We start from the raw sequence: 21,079 nt of genomic DNA on the forward strand, positions 1-21,079 counted from the left end.
GTGAGTTTATGCATCAGCCTACCAATGGAGGTCCCACACCTGTCAAATAGGCACACATGACATTTATTATATTATTTAGAACATTTATTTACTTTATAGTCTGCATGCACAAACACATTACTGGAAATATACACATTTGTGAGCACAAAGACCACACTAGAGCTTAATAAACCAAAAATGCATGTCAAAACATCCCTAATCCTTACATATATGACTGAAAAAGGTTCAGGTTCTACTATAAATGTATGTAGACATCTCACACAGACTAAGGTGAGCAAATATCCAAATGAGGTGCAAAACAGCTGATAATAAATGAGTAACAGCATACAACTGCAATGTGTTAGATACACATTGCAGTTGTATGCTATAGAACAGCTAGCTAGTTTACTTACAAAACAACATGGATTCATAATCGAAGGCATGGATTATGAATCCAAGGACACGATTTATAAATCGTGTGCACAGCTTTGTAAACCAAGAGTACAGATTTACAAATGGATCTTTTCTTTTTCTCAGCTGACCCCAGGAGGGCTCCGTAGTTAAGTCATTATCTATAGCCGAATGAGGTAACACAATGGTGATTGAACCTGTGGCCCGCTGATGAAAGCCCTTGAATTTGCAGTATTACAAACTGAGTGTCGGTGGCGACATTCCTAGGGAAAATCACAAACAGCACAGAGATTAGTGACATGTTTATTATCACCCAGCAGTGGTTGGTCCGCCAGAGAGGGTAGGCGGAGCTAGTACAACAGACTCGCTCTTCAACTCACTTGTGTGTGAAGTGGCGTACTGCCAACTGACTGACGTCACACAGACAACACTGTTTGGATCTCTGGGAAGTGAGGTTCAAAAACACACCTGCAATTACCACTTATCGCCATAGGTGCCGCCAAAGAGAACGAAAAGGAGATCTTTGAGATTGTTACTTTAATTATGTAAAGGTAGCAAAATCACAATATAGAAATACTCAATTGCAAGTAAAGCAAAATGTACTTAAAATATCAAAAGTAAAAGTACTCATTAGGCAGTAAGTCCCCTTTCAGAGTGTCATATAATACTTTGTATTATATTTTTGGAATATTACCAATGTATTAATATGTAAGCAGCATTTTAATGTTACTCTAATTTAAACTACTTTATATACTGTTTGTGTGGGTTTGATCTATAACAATGCATCACATTCTTTAAGCTAATCTTTAAAAAAATTACCAAGTTTAACTACCACTGTCAAATAAATGCAATGGAGGAAAAAACACTATTCCCCTCTGAAATAGTATAATGTAGAATTGAAATACTCAAAATATGTCACAATTGAATATAGGTAGAGAGCGTGACAAAATGTATGTAATTATTACCCCCCAACTTCAACAACTTCACAAAAAGAAAGTAATACGCAACATCGATGTGTTCAGCATGTGTGAGTGTTCTGTTACTGTGTGCCAGGGGACTTTTTAGATGTTACTGATTAACAGGTCTGTTTTTAGTGGCGGTTTTTCACTGCATGCTTACTTTGCATACAATTTTGGCTATGGGTGTGAGCTTGTACGTGTCTGTGTATGTCTGTGTTTGCTTTATTTTATAAAAAAACATTTGTGTCTGCTTGGCCGATATGCACTACACAGTATGTATGTTCACATAGATAGAGAGATAGACAAATATACCAGGTATTCTGAAAATATTTTAATTTTTATTTCTTTTACACTTTTATGTTGAGTTTAAGTTCTACTTATAAAGTAGATATTATGTAACAACCTTTTAGATTTACATATTGTTTAATGCCAGCTGATTTCACACATTGAGCTGTGAACTACAATGTTTCATCTTCTGACTTTTCAAATACTTGGTATTCATTTGCTTCTACATACCATAGAAACAGAATCAGCAGAATCAGCTTTCTCAGAATATCCATTGTGCTTATTCTCTTTCTATGCTTATGTACACACTCTCCATCATGCCGCCTACACTGTATTAGAGTCTCCTTGTAGTCCTCTCAAGGTCTTCTCGTCAAACCGGTAAGTGAGTTTTCTCTTCACCTTCTGAATCTCGCCAGTGCGGGAGTAATTCCTCAGTGCCCGTGCCATCTTCTGATAGGTCATAGTCTTGCGATTGCCCTTGCGGCGGCCCCACATCTGTGCCAGTTGCTCCTTGTTTTGGGATGAAAACTGGAATGTCCCAGAGGACGAATGCACCCACCAGATGCAGCTTCGCATCGATGGCGTCTGGAGCATCTCGAACAGGAACTGGAACAACCGCTCTTTTCTCTTTCCTGCCAAGGAGGAAGGGGATGTAAGTACACTTATGAGGGGACAGTATGTGTGTGGGAACATGCATGTCTTTAACATCTAAGCAGAGAGCTTTACACTATGTACAGGTGTGACTAGATTGGTTGAAGTTTGAGAGTTTTGTTGTAAAAAGTGCATGTGTGTGTGTGTATACCTGAGAGTGGGGCAAGAGGCAGGGAGTCCATGTTATTTCCATCTACCCTGTCAGAAGATGGAGACGGGGAATCATGGTATTCCTGGTACTGGGAGCTGCTGGACTGGGAGTCTGAGTCGATATATGCTGGTGCCTTGAAGGGATACACATTGTGGTCCTGGAGCAAACACATATAAAAACATATTAATAATTCACAGGTTCAACCATTCTATTAAATTATTAATAAAGTCAATCAACTGTCTTATTTTAGTCTCAGTTCAGCCTCAATATGGTGAAAGGTGTCACATCCACCGCTGTAGTGTTCAGCCATAAAAGAGGTGATTAAGCTGTAATTTACTAAACGATTAAGGTGAGGTCCTTGAACTCACCCATTGGTTGTCATGTCGACTAGACCAGGCTGTAGGCGGGCCTTGCTCTTCATATTCCTCATTTGGAGTGTTAGGGCCATAGTGCCACTCATAAGGATGCTGACCTGTACAGCTATTCACTGTGCAGATACAGACATAAGAAACAGTCAGACTAAAAATATAGAAACATACAGAAACACACACACTCCATCATCTGCATATGATCCTTGCCATCCCCACACTCACCTGTGATCTTGGTACCCTGGTGGGTGGGTGTGTGCATTTGCTGCGCCATTGTGGTCGGTGGCGGGTGTGCAGGCTGAACCTCCAGCAAATGCTCCTGCAGGTACTCCTCAATGACCTCCAGGTCTACCTCAGGGCAGGAGGGGGGAGCCGCTCCGCTCCAGGCCGCCCGACCTCCACTCAGCCTGATTTCAGTCACATAAGCCATCTGACAGAGACAGAGAAGGACAGCAGCTTTTAGAAATCACACACACTCTGTTTTTTTTACCAGGGGGTTGTTGATGTGTGATGCTGACAGAGACAAAAACACTTGCATTGCGTGATGGCTGGCATTTGTCTCATGTCAGTCATAGCCTGAGGTGTTGTTATTATCAGACCGAACACCCGCTGTTTTTTCTTTTCTTTTTTCATGATAACCCATTGTTGTTTTGTTGTGGAGCACTTTAGTGCTGTGGTGCATCACACAGTAAGTCATTTTGTTCTGAGATCTGAAGATCAAGGATGCAATTTTTCAATTTGTTCATTTTAAGTGAGCTGTGAATTGTCGATAAATCATCCTTTTTTTTTTCTTCTTTTTTTTTTTTTACATGATATTAAACATCAGAAATTATTCTTTTTATATGACTAATTCTGTCCATCTAGGGTATAACATATATTTGTCAAACTTGGAAATGAGCCAAGCACCAACACTGTGGCCATGTGTGTTTTAGTTTGACTGGCAAATTTATGCAAGTGTTTGTGTCCTCACCAGCCAGATAACATTCTGGTAACAGTGGTTTGTAGTTGAGCTGCTATTCTTACAAACAACCTTTTATATTTATCCTACAGACATCAGTTACACTTCATAAGATATTTTTGAGCACTCTATTAATGGAACATTCAGTTGTATGAATACAAACAAACTTTTCTTTGTCATTCATGGGCTAACCTGAATCAAAAACATGCTAATTAAAAATAACATCAGACTCACCGTCTCCATTTCTGCCAACATACTTAAAGGACAATCTGAGGGGAGAAAACACCATTATGAGACACCCGAATCAATGCTCATAATTCACACCGTGAACAGAGAAGTGAAAGAACCTGACACACATACTTCTCTAACTTGTCAAAGACAGACAGAGTCAGATGACAGCAAACCGACAAAAGACTACGTCAGAAGCTGAATGAATGAGAACAAAGAGGAAAGCAGTACCTTGTCAAGTCAGAGGTGTACTCCTGCGTCTGGTACAGAGAAGTAGTATCCACAGGCAGCGGAGGGTGGAGGCATGAGAACGTGAAGGCTCACCTGTATGATGCTCCACCTGGGTGTCACCTCTCTTATAGTCTTTGCCAACATACCCTCCTACCCCCATGTCTCTTTGGCCAAGCCCCAAAGTGTGAAGTGGGAGTGGTTTACAAATAAGGGCTAATTCTGGCTGCCTCCTATTGTCTTTCTCCCTGTAATATAATGTGATATATTTTCATTATTATTATTCTACTCTAATTATCTCCATCTCTTTATTTTTCTGACACAAACACACAGACCTGTTTAATAGCAGGGTTTTGGGCAAAAAGGTGAAATATTATGTCCTTTTTCATGGTAGATTGTTTCTCTATTTTATACAACAGTTAGAGGTTTAATGAGTTTTTTTTTTTTTTTTTTTTAGCTTTTTAAGTTTTATTTCATGGCACCATGGAAGGTAATCATGTGCCTTTATAGTTTTTCTTTATAGTCACTTATTGTACGCAGACAGACTGAACAATGGGATGATGAATGAGCATAGAAAATAGAGCTAAAAGTTGGGGGAAGATAGGACTAGAGAGTGAGGGTAATAAGTGTGGGAGAAATGTTAATTCCTATATAAGTTTTGAGGAATGATTGATGACACTTGCTTCTACACGTTTTTTTTTTTTCACCTGTATCCCAAAATCCGGCTTGATGTACCACCTATTTATCCTTACTCATTTGTTGTCTTTGTTTCTGTACTCTCAGGATTTTTTCCCATGTTCCAGTTTTATGGTGATATATTGGTGTGTGATATCTGAAAATGACTTAGTGGGAAATGTGTTTATTTTCATGTGGGCTGAACGCTACTCAATAAGGAAATGTTAAACGGTACCAACTGAGGAGCAGGTTTATGACAAGAATAACATTTTTGCAGCTTAAACAGACAGTTTTATAGCAGACTTATTCATCAACTCAGTGTGCCACGCCATGTTCTGACTCATAGATAATCAATATTTCTAGAACAGTATTATAGAAATGGCTTACTAAATACATAGAAAGAGAATAAAAGTCATTTATTGTAACTCTCCCTCAAAAATCTTCCCAGACTCAATGCTAAAAACACATTTGTGATTCTTATATACAGTATTTTTAAAAATGTAAAGGTCACATTAAAACGACATTGTTCTTCATAAACTGTTGTGGGGAAGTGAGCAGTCTCAAGTGTTACGTCACCCAAAGTCAGGAACACATGATTTCATTCATAGTTCAAGTATTTCAAGTGAGTATGTTCCCTTTTATTGTTGTTACTTGTGTTATTGTTTCAGACGTGGTTTCCAGTACACTACTGGCAGTACAACATGTGTCTTTTTTGCAGGGTGTGTGTGTAGTTGAGGGATTTCCCTTTCTAGGTCTGAGACACGCAGTCTCTGATAGTGAGAAAATGTACTGTAGTACTAGAAATACATAGGGCCAGCAGAGATACTATAGTGGCATTTGAAGTATAACAACCAACACAGGGGTTTGAAGTTAAATGCCACAGTAAACTTATTCTGAAATTGTGACAGAACTGGAAAAAGCCTGGATGAAGCATCCAGTGGCTAAATTTACTTTCCACTCAACCACCACTCCTATTTAAACAATTTTCTCCAGATGAGAGTGCATATTGTTGTCAGTAAAACTATGAAAACTGATGGTGAGAACTGTCAGACTCCTGTACACTGGTCCTCCCTACGTGGAGTTAATCACATTATTGTGTGTTCTTGTGAGTTTTCTCAAACATTCCAAAGACATGCAAGTCAGCAGCCGTTTCACCAAAGGTGCAAAATGAAAGCTGCTATTTGCAAGATGAGATCATTTCCTCTCCAGTTCATTTTGACATGTTTAACTAAAAGAAAAACCACATCCGTAATCCACACATGAGAATATGAGAATACTGCAGAACTCACAAACTTATCTGCAATTTGCAAGTGACAATTATTTGTGAAATTGGGCATTAGCACAATTTGCGATCTGTGTGTAAACAGTGCTCGCAAATCGCTTTTGTGAAACAGGACCCAGGTCAACTGTATACTCTAACTGGTCATAGCCTGAACAGGAATGTCAGGGAATCTGTGGATTAACACTGTGATGGGCTGGTAACCAGCCTAGGGTATTTCCCTGCAGTGCATGTTGTGATGGTAATGTAAATGTTGACTGACATTTGAAGAAAGAAGAAATTAAACAATGAATATAATTAAAAATGCCTTTGACACAGGTATTTACAGTATTGCCTGATAAGCAGTGTCAAGATAAATCCAAATGCAGCGCCAGTAGTCTGTGACCTCCTCGGACAGATGATATATGAAGCACATGTACCGTAATGGGAGAGGCCGTGGGTATTTACACCCTGCTTTTTATACCTAAGCTATCATCTCAAGATGATAAAAACTCAAACTCTGCTTACAGGAATGGTATCGATAACTTTACCGCTTGTCAAGATTTAGTGTAGAAATTCATCACCATGAAATATTACCACAGGCCCAACATTGTAAGCATATTAGCTTAGCATAAAAGGGGTCGTGGAAGGTCAATATATCAAAGTGTATCAGCAATTACTTGTTTGGTTTCCAGACTTTAAAGAGGACATGTCATGCACATTTCCAGGTCTGTATTTTTATTCTGGGACTCCTTATTTATCTTACATTGGCTCTTTATGCAGCCCCTCAGTTCAGCCTCTGTCTGAGACAGGCTGTTTTAGTTTTTTAGTCTCTTTAAGGCCCCCCTTCCAATAAGCCCACTCTGTTCTGATTGGCCAGCTCCCGGAAGCTGCCCCTTGGGAGACTTCCACCAGCTCCGAAGGCTACATAAACAAACAACGGTGGTCAGATTTTGATTATTTTTGTTGTTCTTTACTCAATATATAAAGACAACACAAACAGCCTGTGGAACAACCTTAGCAACAAAGACTATGGAACAGTCATGTGTGAATGATCTGACGTCAGTTTGATGGGGAAGTAGAGGTGACATTGTGAACGGAGCATGAAGAGCAGGCTGTAGCCCTGACTTTTGACTTGAAGGCGGCATTTTTACACACATTCACCTCAAATTTCGGAACCTTGACATCTGACATTATAATAGTATATAAATGACAGAAAATCACAAAAAGCATGATATGTCGCTTTAGGAGAACATTTGAGTAAATGTCTAATGTATATATGTACACAGTTTTTGTGCCACTGAATATTGTATATTTCTTCCTTTCTGGTTCTGGACTGTAATTTTCTACCTATAAAAAAGTGTACACATGTACATGCACTTGTGCATCCAGTCATACATGCGTACTGTGTGAAACTCTCAGACAATTGATTGAATGAGTGCAGCAGCTGAGCCAATAGTGCCAATGATTGTCCACGGTGTGATAGGCTGACCATCTGGGATATGCAGTCTTAAGGAACTACTCTCTCTCTCTCTCTCTCACACACACACACACACACACAGAGACACAGATACACACTCAAACACATATACATTACACATGTTCATAAGAGTCATCCACTGTGAAAGGTTCTAGCTTTTCTTGCATGCACATAGCACAGTTTTGTGTTCTCTGTGCATGTGCAGGTATCAGATTAGAATTATTATACAAACATTTTGCTAAATCTGATCATGAAATGACTGCATAACAGAAGTTGTTTGTTTATGTGATTTTATAGTGCACTGGGGTTTTAATTGCAGTCAGAAACCTGTTTAGCAAGTTGGAGAAATAGTTTCCGGGAAATATCAGGAGTTTACCGTACTTGATGTACATGACATCATACACCGTTTTAACCCTCAGAATACTAACTGTAAATACTGTATGCTCCATACACATGCACATTTGAATATACCTCAGGTAACAAGTCAAACCGCACAGTAGACCATAATCTTTATGATGTGCTAACACATCAGTGAGAGCACCTAATATTTGCTTACACTGCAAAAGTTGGATAAATATAATTCACTTCAAGGTCCATCTTCCATATCCCCAGTCTGTAACATAATTCTCTTTTATGAGCCTTCACTATCAGGAGTCAGTGATGCAAACATCACAGCCATTACAGATTTGTGTTTTAATTTGAAACTGACATCATGCAAAATATATATTATTGTAGGCATACTGTAAAGGATACAATAGGACAGGACAGGTGCCCAAATGAACAAAGATACAGGTTTTTCTTGCTGTAATCATTTCTCCTGTTCATATTGGCTGTTAAAAGAAATCTTAATCCTAACACGCTTTCAATGTAAATGATGGGGGACAAAATTGACAGTGCTTGTGTTGTGCAAAAATGTATTCCAAAGTTTATCTGAAGCTAATATGAAATTTCACCAGTCTAGGTTTAGTTTCAGGTAGACCTTTCATTCTCTTTACTATCCCCCCACTGCAGCTCAGCAGGGAAACAAAAATAGGTACATTTTGTTCTAACAAGACAGTAGCTTTGGATGACATCCACTTAATTTGACTAACTCAGACTGCTGAAGCCTCATTCATTCATTGAATATCATTGAAAATCATTCACTCACTCATCTTTCCTCCCTTCAGATAAAGTTTTAAATACGGTTTTGCACAAAACAAGGACTGTGGATTTTGTCCCCCATCACTTACATTAAAAGCACATTAGTAAAGTACCTTTTAATGAAGCATTGTCAGTATGAACAGGAGGAATGACTGACAGACTTGAAAAAACCCGAACTTTTCCATTAAGGTCAGAGCAAAAATCTAGAAGGGAATCCCATATATACCCATAACTTTTATGGGATCCATAACAATCAGTGGCAGCAGTGGTTGAAGTGGAAGTCAGAGGAAGACTTTACCATTAAAGATAGACAACTGGCTGAGCAGCAGTAGTGGCAGTGGCAGCAGAAGTGCCAACAGTAGTAGTAATAGTAGCCACAGTAGTACTGGTTATATTTGTAGGAGTAGTAGTGCTACTGATGGAGGTAAATGTTGCAGTATTGTAGCAGTAGTGGTAGAAGTGGCAGCAGTAGAGGTTATTAGTTATCAAAACATAAAGACACTTTTCAAGAGCTTAAAAAAAAGACTTGATAAACGTGTTCGGAAAAACCCTCAGTGGTGGAGTGAAATGGGTGACGGTTAGGATTCCTATAACTCAGCTTGCACCTGGAGGATTCAGACAAGGTGATAAGGCCAGAAAGACATTGGACCCTTGCAATCAGAAACACACAGAGTGGCAGGGGAAACCCGAGCATGCTCGCTTTACCGGGACATGAAGGTATTACACTTAACTGATTTGTATGCTTGGAGATGCTTTAACAAAGTTGCAAATCTACTTTATTAAAAACAAACGGGGAAGTTTGAGCTAAAAATAAGAGTCTGTTTCTAAAAATAAACTCAAAATAATGCGGGGATTCACAGATGGGAGGAAGAGTTTTTGAATCTGAGGCTGATTTCAAGAAACGTGCAGCCACAAGAGAAATTAGATCACTTTCTTTCTTTCACACACGAAGCACCACTGCTATCACTAGAGTGACATCACACCCCTTGCATATTATACCCTACATTATTTTACTCTTTTAATCTCTTGACAGAAATCAATGTACAATATCTGACTTTCTAAAAATCATGCAGAAGTGACTCTATTGTTTGTAATTAATGTCAGTTTTAATTACATTTACATATTTCTTATGTTGACAGGCATGTGTACCGGTGTCTGTGTGTGTGTGTGTATGTGTAAAATCTAGAGAGATTTGATCAGCTGTCTTGTATCTGAGTCACTTGTGATGTTTAACGGTCACACAGTGGCAGGTGAATTGGACTTGAATACAGATGCACACACACACTCACATTACATATACAAACAGTTGACCATTAGTGTGTGAAGAGTTGAAACACTTAAGAAAGGTTTTCAGTGTGCTTATCAATGCAGCCATCAGTTGCTGATGAGCAAGGGGCAACGTGTGTGTTTGTGTGTGTGTGTGTGTGTGTGTGTGTGTCCAGGTGTAATGGGTTTACAGTTACAGCCAAACCCCCTAGATTAGTGAACGTACGCAAATCACCTGTATGTGTGCAAGTTACTGGGAATTCCCCTAACGCCTAGACAAAAAGGTGTGTGTGTGTGTACATGTTTACGCGTGTGTGATAAGTGATAAAGCCATACTCCCCCCCCCATGAAGAAACACCAACATGTGCTATATACTATATAGAGTGACTCAACTAAGTAATATGTTTAATATTCAGTTGACAACATTTCACACCTGTTACATTTTGCTGTTACAAAGTGTAATTTATTAGTTGCATGTGTTATTCTAGGTAATGTACGTATTTGTGTGGGACTGATGATGATTTGAATGATTTGTGTGGATCAACAGTTTTTTTTTTATTAAAAATTCTGTTTGATGTTCACACCCATGGGCAGGGCCCTGGTGGAGGCCAGGTGAGTCAGGTGAACAATCTGGCAGGTGAGGAGGCAGTTGGACATGCTGTGGCGTTGGCTTACGTACTAACTATCAGAGACACTGGCAAGTATGCAAAACCTGAGGTTGACCCCCTCAGCATCACCACCTCCACCACCTCTGCCTCACTCACTCACACATTTCTCTTTCTTTTTATGCATTTTTGTTCTGTTTTCTTTTGATTCAGTGCAAAAATGTAACCTATTTATTTATGTCATATTTTTCCCTCCAAGCTGTAATTTGTCAATTATTATACCATCACTTTTTATTTATGTTATATATTTGCAAGTTGCTATATATTTTTTTTACACCTTTATTATTTTTAAAGCTTTTACCCTAATTTATGTAACAACTTTCTTAACAACTGTGCAGCATGCAAATAAATGGGTGTCATTTGCATAGAGTCACTAGCAGGGCAGTGGTCAAGTGATCTTGATTCAGGAGGATAATATACATCAGTCATATGGGAATGCTGGAGATAAGGACTGGGATTGGGAACTGGTAGGACTTTGCATTCCCACGGAAGATTGCTTGTGTCCTCCAGTAGGCAGTCCTACAAGCTGCAGTCTCAATAAACACTCATAAACCACACAGCCACGGACGCGCACACTAACCCAGTGGCCTTATCAGAACAATACATAAACTTGAATGCGAAGACTGTACATAAATCATCTGTTTTCACAGTGAGATAAGAACAGACAAAGAGAGATAGAGTGAGAGAGTGAAACTTTATCTGAGCTCCAAGGATAAAATAAAACATCTCCATGAGATTTTCCATCTAGTATCCAAAGAACACAATAAAGGACCTGAGGGCTTTTGATGGGCTATTTTGAAACCAGTCCCCGTTGCGCAGAGGAAAGCCCACACACACACCACATTCAGCAAAGCCATGCATATTTGTCTGTGAGCACAGCTTGACCATATCATAGTGTATTCTCCTGTTGGAGGCCCACACCTCCACTCCACAGCTGTTGTCATGAGGGCAGGGTAGGCGAAAACAATAGCTGTCTCTTCTATCAACCACCCACATCTGAGCTAGTCGCTTCATTAGCAACAAACTCACACGTAACATCTGTCTGTTTTCTGACTTAGGATGGATTATGAATCTTTCAGAAGGTGATGGTGCTTGATTTTTGTATGGTGTTAATATTTCAGGACAAAATGTTTTGCCTCTGCCCCTGACTGTAGTAAATGAGATACTGTGACCTGAAAAAGTTATACCACAATTAACTACAGAAATGGGAACAAGTCATTGTTTTAAGTCACAAATAAATCACTTCCCAACAGACAAATAGAATTAATACTAGTGTAAGTAGCAGTACTTTTTTTGTATTTTCTTCAATTGTAATGCATAGATAGCCTTGACAGAGACACTGGTATACAACAAAACAAAAAACGAAGAGTTTATGGTCACGCTAGTGGCTCCGTGAGGCTGTACTCAACACATAGCGAAGCATAGCTGTGCTCTGACTCAGCTGGGAATGTCATTAGTTTTGCAGGTTGGTCATAAACCAAAGTATTAAAAAGTGGTGTTCCTTGAACGCCATTATCATACAGACTCCGTGGACTTGGCACGCATACAGCAGACGCGCTTCTTTACATAGTACAATAGACTCTTTTCATGGCAGACATGTTGACTTGTCAAAGCAGGAAAAGCACAGATGCAATTAATTAAATTAATGATGGCTGCATTCCATTTTAATTGAGCCAGGTCCGGGGCTCTGGTATTGTGCATGCTCACTTACTCATATGTAGTGGTGTAACGGAACGTTGTTGATCCGTGATCCGTGTGGATCGCCTCCCACGGTTCAGCATGCATGTGAACCGAGGATTAACCGCAAAATTTAATGTCTCATTGGAGACCACGTAAACAAACTGCTGTAAGTACAAGTCAAGGACAGACAGCGTGTTGCTAACAGGGATTTTGAAGAGCAACGACCAAACCAGCATCTAACGGGTCCAAAGTGACATCTGCAGGTACGTTTACCTGCTGTTTAATTTGCTGCAGCTAAGCAGCTAATTAGCTATCTACCTGCTATCTGACATTGGTGGTGCGCTTTTCCCCGACCAATGTTGTTTGGTGGCTCGTTCAACAAGCTAACAAGACGTGTGAGCAAAGTTCTATTTGTCTCCCTCTTTTTCGCTGATCTGAAATATGATCCGATCTGTGACTCAAAACCGTGACATGATCTGAACCGTGAATTATGTGATCCATTGCACCCTGACTCACATGGCACACTGGGACAATTAATTAAATGGAGCCATCATTAATGTTATCACTTACAACTGTGTGTTTCTGCTTTGACAAGTCAAAATGTCTGTTGTGAAAAGGGTGGACCCTTTTCAGGAGGTTTGTTTACACAGACACATTAGTGAAAATTCACTAGAAATTAAGTTGCACAAACATTTGGAAATAAACGTTTTTATGCAAAGGCCATCAATTCAAACTGTCACCTCACAATACTTGTTGTCCTTTTTCAACAAATATTAAACATTTTTAAAAAACACCATACAGTTACAATAATTCCTTTAATTACTGGCCCACAATTAGTTTAGCTAATTAAGTCCACATCTATAATGTATGATGAAACAAACATATAATACAAGTGATATGTTAGGACACAGTCAACAGAAAGGGAAGGAGAAATTCTAAAGGGGACATTATTTCATCATTGTAGCTCATGTTGAATACATGGGAACTATATCCAGAGGGGTTTTTTTCTGCTGTGATTTCTACACCTTTAGGAGTGTCCAGTAGAGTCAGGATAACTGTGTCAGCATGTTTGCAGTGCACTTTATGGTTACTCTGACTACTCTAGAAACAGCCCGCAATATTTTGACAGGGTAAAGGCTTCCTCTTTCCACAGAAGACCATGTCATTGTCTGGGTGACTACTGGATATTTATCACTTCTCCTTTGCTGAGATCTTCAGAGGCCAGACTGCGGTCAGTAGAATAAATGACGGGGCAGTTTGTGTTGTAAAGTTCATGAGACTGAGGCTTCTTATGATTTTTGCTGAAAGTGCAGTAACACAGGAGGATTATATCAAAGCAAGATGAGTAACTACAGTGTTTATAAAAAAAAGGATCCAAACCTCCCCATTTCATGTTTTATTGTTTTGAAAAACGGAATCAGAGTGGATGTAATTGGGATCTATATGATTTGATTTAGGATTAAAAACTCTTTAATGTTGAATAATCTTACTAGCTAAAAATAATTTATTTACAAGTATTTCACAACACATGCTGCAATCTGATAGACTGAAACTTGAAAGGGGCTCTCCAGCTGCACAATAGACCACATCAACTTCTGTCTATGATGTTAACAAAAACAGTTTGCTGTTTTCCAACAAAAAGACCCTGATCACATGGCACATTAAAATGCCTCCTCAGCATAAAGACATTCAGGCCTAGGGAAAGGTTTGGATCTGGATGCCTTGCTGTAGGCAGCTGATGGGAGTAGTGGATGAAAAGGAAAGACCACCTCTACAAAAAGTATCTGGACCGATACCCCTTAAAGGTGGGGTTATGCTTCAAACAAAGTATTAATAACTGTCCCAAATGGTCGCACACAAAGGTGGGGGTAAAGGCAAGAGGGGCAAAACACGATGACTCTCCTTGAACGCATTCACAGTATTGCACTCGGATAGTAGACATAAGAAGTAACAGAAATACTTAACAAATGAAAAAAAAGAGGTTGAGAGAGAAGTTAAAACCTGCTTACTTTCTCACCTCCACACATCTGGCCACTGTGTAAAGTCAGTGTGAATATCGGATTGTCTGTTTACTGATTCATACTGATGCCTTCAGTCTCTACACCTCTACTGTCCAGCTGTCATAGTGGTAAACATCAGCAGGTATTGTTTTGTCTATTGTAACTAATAGTATAGCACAACTGATACTGGAATTTTGACGCAGATACCAATATTGATATTTAAGAGTTTAAAAAAAATCTGACAATGACAATTTCAGTTTTTTGAAGAAAATACACAAGATACCCAAATGTTTGTGTGTGAGTGTGAAAGTGAGTATCAACCCAGTTGTTTTATCAGTTTGGCACTAATAAATAGTACTTATTTACTGTTAAGTAGGTCTATAATCTAACAATAACGCTAGATCTTGTATATTTGAATGAAATTAAACTTTTCAAATAGTTTGTAGTTCATTATTTAGAGCTCACTAGTAGTGCTAATAGTGCTCTTGAATTACTTGCACACTTTTGAATCCAAGTCTGTAGTGGAATCAGTCCAACTCTGCCTTTGAATCTGTTACAGTCAATTAATCACCACCACTTGTTTTAACTGCTGACAAAACAAAACTTGTTATGTTTTCAAATGCATAATCAAAGCCACTGAACCTTCCATCTATCACCATCAGGGCTCTAAGATTGAATCTGTATCTCAATACAAATATCTAGGAGTAATAAAAGATGATTCTCTCTCTTTTATGCCTCACATTCAGCAATTGGTGAAAAGAACCAAAGTTGAAATTGGGTTTTTATTTTAGAAATAAGTCTTGCTTTTCCTTTGAGGCCAAAAGGAGACTTGTTGCTGCCACCTTTATGTCTGTGCTGGACTATGGTGATGTTATGTACATTAAAGCATCTTAAAGGCATCTTCGCAATGCCTACACATGCTGGATACTGTCTACTGTGGAGCGCTGAGGTTTATTACCAATCTTAAAGCCCTTACTCACTATTGCTCTTTGTATGCTCGGGTTGGATGGTCTGCCTTGTCTATCCGTAGACTTAACCATTATCATATTCTTATTTATGAAGCTATTCTTGGTCTGCTTCCATCTTACCTACAGATCTATATCCTTCAGAAAAATATGAGAAGTTATTGTCTTCACTCCCAGGACTTATTCTTACTATTTGCCCGTTCTGAACTGGGCAAAAGGGGCATTTAAGTACGCTGCTCCCTCTGCTTGGAATCAGTTGCAAAATTACCTGAACCTTTGTGAGCTGGTCTCACTGGATGCATTTAAAGTAATTCTAAATGACTTGGAAGCAGGCACATCTGGCTGCAGATGTTTTAACTGACTCATACTACCTGTTTGATCCCTGATGTTGTGATGTTGATGACTTGCAACAAATACTTATGATTATTCTTAATATTTTATGATTCTGTAATTTAATTCTTTATTTTCATTGTAAATTTTTATAGGTTTTTTTGTTTTTTTTATGTCTGCAACCCTGTTGATTATGCTGCTGCCTGTCTTGGCCAGGACGCTCTTGTAAAAGAGATTTTTAATCTCAATGAGACTTTTTCTGGTTAAATTAAGGTTAAATGAATAAAATAAGTAGATAAACAGATGATTATAGGCCTTCTTTACAGCAGACATTTGGACTTTTCATAATAGAAATTCAGTTGTAATTTAATCCCTCATTAACTTTATTATTTACACCTGAGCTTTTCCTACTGTGAAAAAGGCCTATTGGATTGCTACCCTGTTTATCATCACTGGTTTTGATGGTGATGTCTAAAGGCACCGCTCACCCCTAGTAAACCCACACAGGGGATGATAATTACTTTGGTTGATTAGACCTAATCTCAAGGCTGCGCAGGCGTGTACTCACTGTGCTCGACTGACATCTTCCTGACTTTCCTGTTAGCTTTGTTGGGTGGGACAAATTACACTATTATCATTCAAATTAAATGTACATGGAGTCCTCAGCCTGAGCAGAGGTCTAATAAGGATAACTGAAAACACCTGTGTGGGTGTGCAGAGCCTTTAATAATTAATAGTGAGCAGCACTTTAAGTCACTGTGGATAAGTGTCTCATATCACAAATGTCAGTTATAACTGTAAATGTAATGTTCTTAACAAAATAAGCACTTGGTATATAACAATTTGAGGGGCTCGATCACTGGAATTTGATACTTTTTTTTTTTTTTTTTTAGATTTTTGAGATTTTAAGTGAGATTTTTATACTATAATATTAATTTAAGTTTGAAACAATTCAGCTAGAAATGCTCAAATCTCACCAACTAATTAAGTATTCAGCATTTGAGGTGGCAGACGCTTTATAAAACGTGATAGGTTAATCTTGTTGGAATTCAAGGACCTGCTATATCTACAGTATCAGTGTCCAGTGTGACTATCTTTCCTGTGAGAACTTGGTTTTAAAAGCATATTTCATTGAAAACATCCAGAAAGAACACCAATCTTAGCTTGTGCCATTGTATCTAAAGCAAGTTTATGAAAACTGTTCAAGCCATAGCACTAGATATATATAAGTTTAAAAAAAATCTCTCGGGCAGGCAGCAATGATATGGGAGCTTTAACAGTTTTTCAGTGAGACAAAAGGGTTGTCGCCATCAGCTGGTTGGGTCTTCCTGACCTGCTGCAGTGTTGCTGTTCTGTCTGTTGGCTGAAGATGGCGCCATTTCATCAGCTAAGTTAAAATTCAACTTTGGCTCCCCTAAAGAGCAGTTCCCATAATGTAATGGTATGATTTAATAAGATTATTGTAATCAGGCTTTCAGTGATGATAAGTTTCATACTTCCCAGGTGCCTCATGTTTGTTTTAATATGTGTAATCTTTCAACTGCTGCTCAGTACTTGTCAGATGACTGGAATTCTGTGAGGCTCATGTGAAACCTACAATAAGACTCCTTTCTTCTTCTCTCACTATATTGTGTTGCGTCTCCTGCCAGTCCTATCTAGGTTCTGCATGGATGCGACTCTATGGAGACAGTCCAATACTTTCAGTCACTGTTAACATTCCACATCAGTCTCCCTCCACACTGACATGGCTGATACGATCATGCTGAAGTGGGTAAGAACCACAAAGACGGCACAAACATTCATCACACACACACACGAGTGCACAAGTTCAAATGAACACACATATACACAGACACACACATTGCTGCAGACATGAACTTGCATACAGGGGTGTGATTAGGCTGTCTTTGGCACATTAATCACCACATTTCTATTTCTAGGTCAATCAACTTTTTATAGATCATATTTACAAACACACACACACACATACACACTTGTGAACTCACTCAAAAACACACACCCTCTGATTGCAGCGCCAGTGGCGTCGCTCAGAATAGCATCAAACAGACTGGAGTGTCTCTCTCTCTTCAGCTGTGTACAGGTATAGACCTGTCTACTTTAGTCAGCCTATTTCACCATATTAACCCTCGTATATCACACTGTCACTGCAGAGAAAACAAGTAGAACAGAGATCACACACACACACGAAATAGCTTTGTCCGGGTACAACAGAGTCATCTCAGTGTCAAGGAAAGTGTTTGGATGTGGTGCATTTAAAGTAATCTGTCCTGTTAAGATCACAAGCATTTTTTTCAATATGTCATTTAGTCAACATGAGCATGCTTGCAAACATAGTTCACTCTGGTTGTAATCTAATGTACAGATATGTTGTTTGATGTGTCAATAAAAATCTCTTGGCTGGTATTATCTTGGTGTGCAATATTATCTCAATAATTACTGAAATAATAAGAAAGTCCTTCAACAATATTACGACACACTAAAGAAACACTTGACTGCGCAGTGTGTGGTTACAGAGATGTTTTCACTTTGTTTCATTGCTGCTTTTGGCTGCCACTTCTTCAACAATAGTTATTCATCGGCAGCTTCTTCAAAACAGGAGTATCTCCATACAGATACAGATGCAATCCTCACTGATGGGAGACATATGCTTATTTGTCTCTTTTTCTGTCAGCGCTGATAAGACTTTGCTTTCCTCACCTGCTCCTGTGTACAGCGGAAAGTCTGCGGTGTAGAAGGGGCTCCCTCTTATGTTTGTTGTTAGTTATTACAATAATGAGAGTAAAAAAATATTAAAGCAATACTATAACATTTTGTAATTTTTACTGACATGTTAAGTTATATCTATTATTGTCACATTTTTTTTAGTGTGTTTAACTTTTGTCAGTATTCTTTCACCAGTAAGTTATGCTACTAGTACAGCTACTATTCTTAGTTTAGTTCATTATATTTACTTGTCAGGTTCCATGTACAAAAAACATTAATCTCACATAAGGAGAAGAGATGTATTATACCAGTTTAGCTAGTTGCTAAATGTTGTATATTGATATTATGTGTTGTGTTAGAAAGGACAGAGCTCCTGCGCTCCTTTAACATGTGCAAAAAGCTACCTTTACCAATCTGAGGTAGCGAGTGCGCTGTTCTTTGCAGTTGCGTGCTGGGGAGCAGGGATCAAGGCCGATGATGCCAGCAAACTTAATAAATCAGGTCAGGAAGACCAAATCTGTGGTTTGGCTGGAACTGGACAGTCTGGAGGCAGTGGCAGACAGGAGGCCGAGGGACAAGATCAGTGCCATCTAGGGCTGGAACGACGCGTCGACATAATCAATTACCTTGATTACGTTAATACGTATATTTGTGTGGAATGCGTTGATGCGTTGCACTGTTTACATTTATCCCCAATTATGGTGGCTCCTGAACCTGATTGTCAAAAGTGCAGGAATTCTTTAAATAGAGATCTAATAAAATGGTGTTCTGCACTTTTTGTAAAACTGAAATGGACTACCACAGCAGCACAACTGCTATGCATGAGCATCTCTATAGAAAACATCCTGGGGCTCCCAAACCTCAAAACGAGGAGACAGTAGTGTCAGTATTTGGACTATTACAGTGAGTTTGTCTGATTGTTAGGTGGTAGCCAGTGCCCGGGAGTCGTTGCATCCTTATCTGTTGTGTTTTGGACAAGAATTCAATGCAGAGCAGATGCTAATGGCTAGTATGACAATGCTGCTGTTGAGCCCATTTGCAAGTCGTAAACAGTTTGTTTATGCGCATGTAGACCTATAAAACTAATCAGTGTAGATTTCCATTTAACATTACGCTGTAAGTAAGTAAGTAACCTTTTGCAGATAAATAATACAAGTGCATTTCTGATTACAATCAGCCAATAACCATTGATGTAAATCATACTCAACACTATCTATGGTAGTTAATGGCAGAATATAGTTCACAACACCTTTTGTAATTAGGCCTACACTGCATAAATCTTAACTTCTGTGATGAATAGTAACATTAGGTAAAAGTTAAAGTCTGAAATGGTTCCTTTTTCACAGATTTCATGTTAAAATATGTCAGTGATTTTATTTTGTGTCTTTTTATGCCTCAGGAAGACGCAAAGCTGTGTGCAAGTTTTTTTTCCATAAAAACGATGTTGCTGTATGCATGGCCCATGCTTGGAAATTTCCATTAGTAAAATAAGTATTTTTATGAGAAAATGCTTGAATAAAAGGTTGAAAGATTAATGGTAGAAGTTCTAGTAATTATTTATCGGTTTAACCAGTGGATTAATCGACTAATCAGAAAATAACTGAAATAATCGAAAAAATAATTGTTAGATTAATCGAGTAATTGAAAAAATAACCAATGGATTTATTGATAAAAAAATAGTTACTTGCAGCCTTAGTGTCATCCTCGACAACCCCTCTCACCCACTCTGTGGTGAACTGTGGAATATGGGCAGCTCATTGTCAGTCACTGACTAATTCCACCCAAGAGAAAGACAGAGCGCTTCAGTCACTCATTTGTGCCCACTGCCATCAGACTGTATAACAAGAACTGTGACAACAGGGTAAACAGCTGTGAAGGCCCAAAACCACCATCTCTATCCCCAAACACACACTCCTCCATCCCATCTATATATCTGCATATGTGTATGTATGTATATATGGGGGATGTATTGAACCAATTTACTAGCTAAACTGGTACAATACATCTCTTCTCCTTATGTGAGATTATACATATATATATATATATATATATATATATATATATATATATATATATATATATATATATATATATATATATATATATATATATATATACATATATATATATATAACACGACTGCATGCATATTTATTTTGTATTCATTACTTCAGCTATGTAACACATACATATATAACTTTAGCTACATCTACCATTACTTCTGCATATATTTTGCACACCTTTTCAATTTTTACAACCTAGGTCAGGTTATGCATAAAGCCTAAGTACTGTAACATTTATAAGGTATTTAATGTATAGTATGTTGTGTGTTATTACAATTATATTATATGCGTTTATTAATCCTAGTTCTTATCTGTTTCCTTGTTTCCTGCACTGTTATAACATGCAAATTTCCCCTCGGGGGAATCAATAAAGTCTTATCTTATCTTATGTTAATATACTTTCATATTAAACTAATAAAGATATCAAACTATGCCTGATAATAAAGCTCTGAAAATTTTAATAATTTAATTATATCTGAACATGTGTCCTGTGTATGACATTTTAAATGGCTTTGTCCCTCCATCTGACATTGTTCACTTTTGTACGGAGAACAGTGTAAAATTCTCAAGAATGTTGTCCATAAGAGATTGTACCGTACTCTTTTGTCACACAGC

General features: G+C 38.4%; 1 protein-coding gene across 1 annotated transcript; it reads right to left on the reverse strand.

Annotated features, from left to right (window-relative positions):
- Positions 1 to 1,658: 1,658 nt before the first annotated feature.
- On the reverse strand, positions 1,659 to 20,418 carry LOC137184552 (transcription factor Spi-B). The gene is made up of 6 exons (XM_067592337.1): positions 4,222 to 20,418; positions 3,997 to 4,031; positions 3,030 to 3,234; positions 2,805 to 2,923; positions 2,437 to 2,593; positions 1,659 to 2,266 (listed from the first exon to the last, which is right to left on the reverse strand). The coding sequence occupies exons 2-6, from the start codon at positions 4,015 to 4,017 to the stop codon at positions 1,959 to 1,961; spliced, it is 810 nt and encodes a 269-aa protein (XP_067448438.1). The 5' UTR covers positions 4,018 to 4,031; positions 4,222 to 20,418; the 3' UTR covers positions 1,659 to 1,958.
- Positions 20,419 to 21,079: the final 661 nt, after the last annotated feature.

Source organism: Thunnus thynnus, chromosome 6 (genome assembly GCF_963924715.1).
Source record: "Thunnus thynnus chromosome 6, fThuThy2.1, whole genome shotgun sequence".
NCBI lineage: Eukaryota > Metazoa > Chordata > Actinopteri > Scombriformes > Scombridae > Thunnus > Thunnus thynnus.

What these genes read in the sequence shown, in the direction of transcription:
- LOC137184552 (XM_067592337.1), bottom strand. Translation starts at nt 4,017, where the DNA reads ATGTTGGCAGAAATGGAGACG. An exon ending in TGTTGGCAGAAATGGAGACG is followed by an intron (nt 3,235 to 3,996) that starts GTGAGTCTGATG and finishes TGTCTCTGTCAG; the next exon opens with ATGGCTTATGTGACTGAAAT. An exon ending in CCAGGGTACCAAGATCACAG is followed by an intron (nt 2,924 to 3,029) that starts GTGAGTGTGGGG and finishes GTATCTGCACAG; the next exon opens with TGAATAGCTGTACAGGTCAG.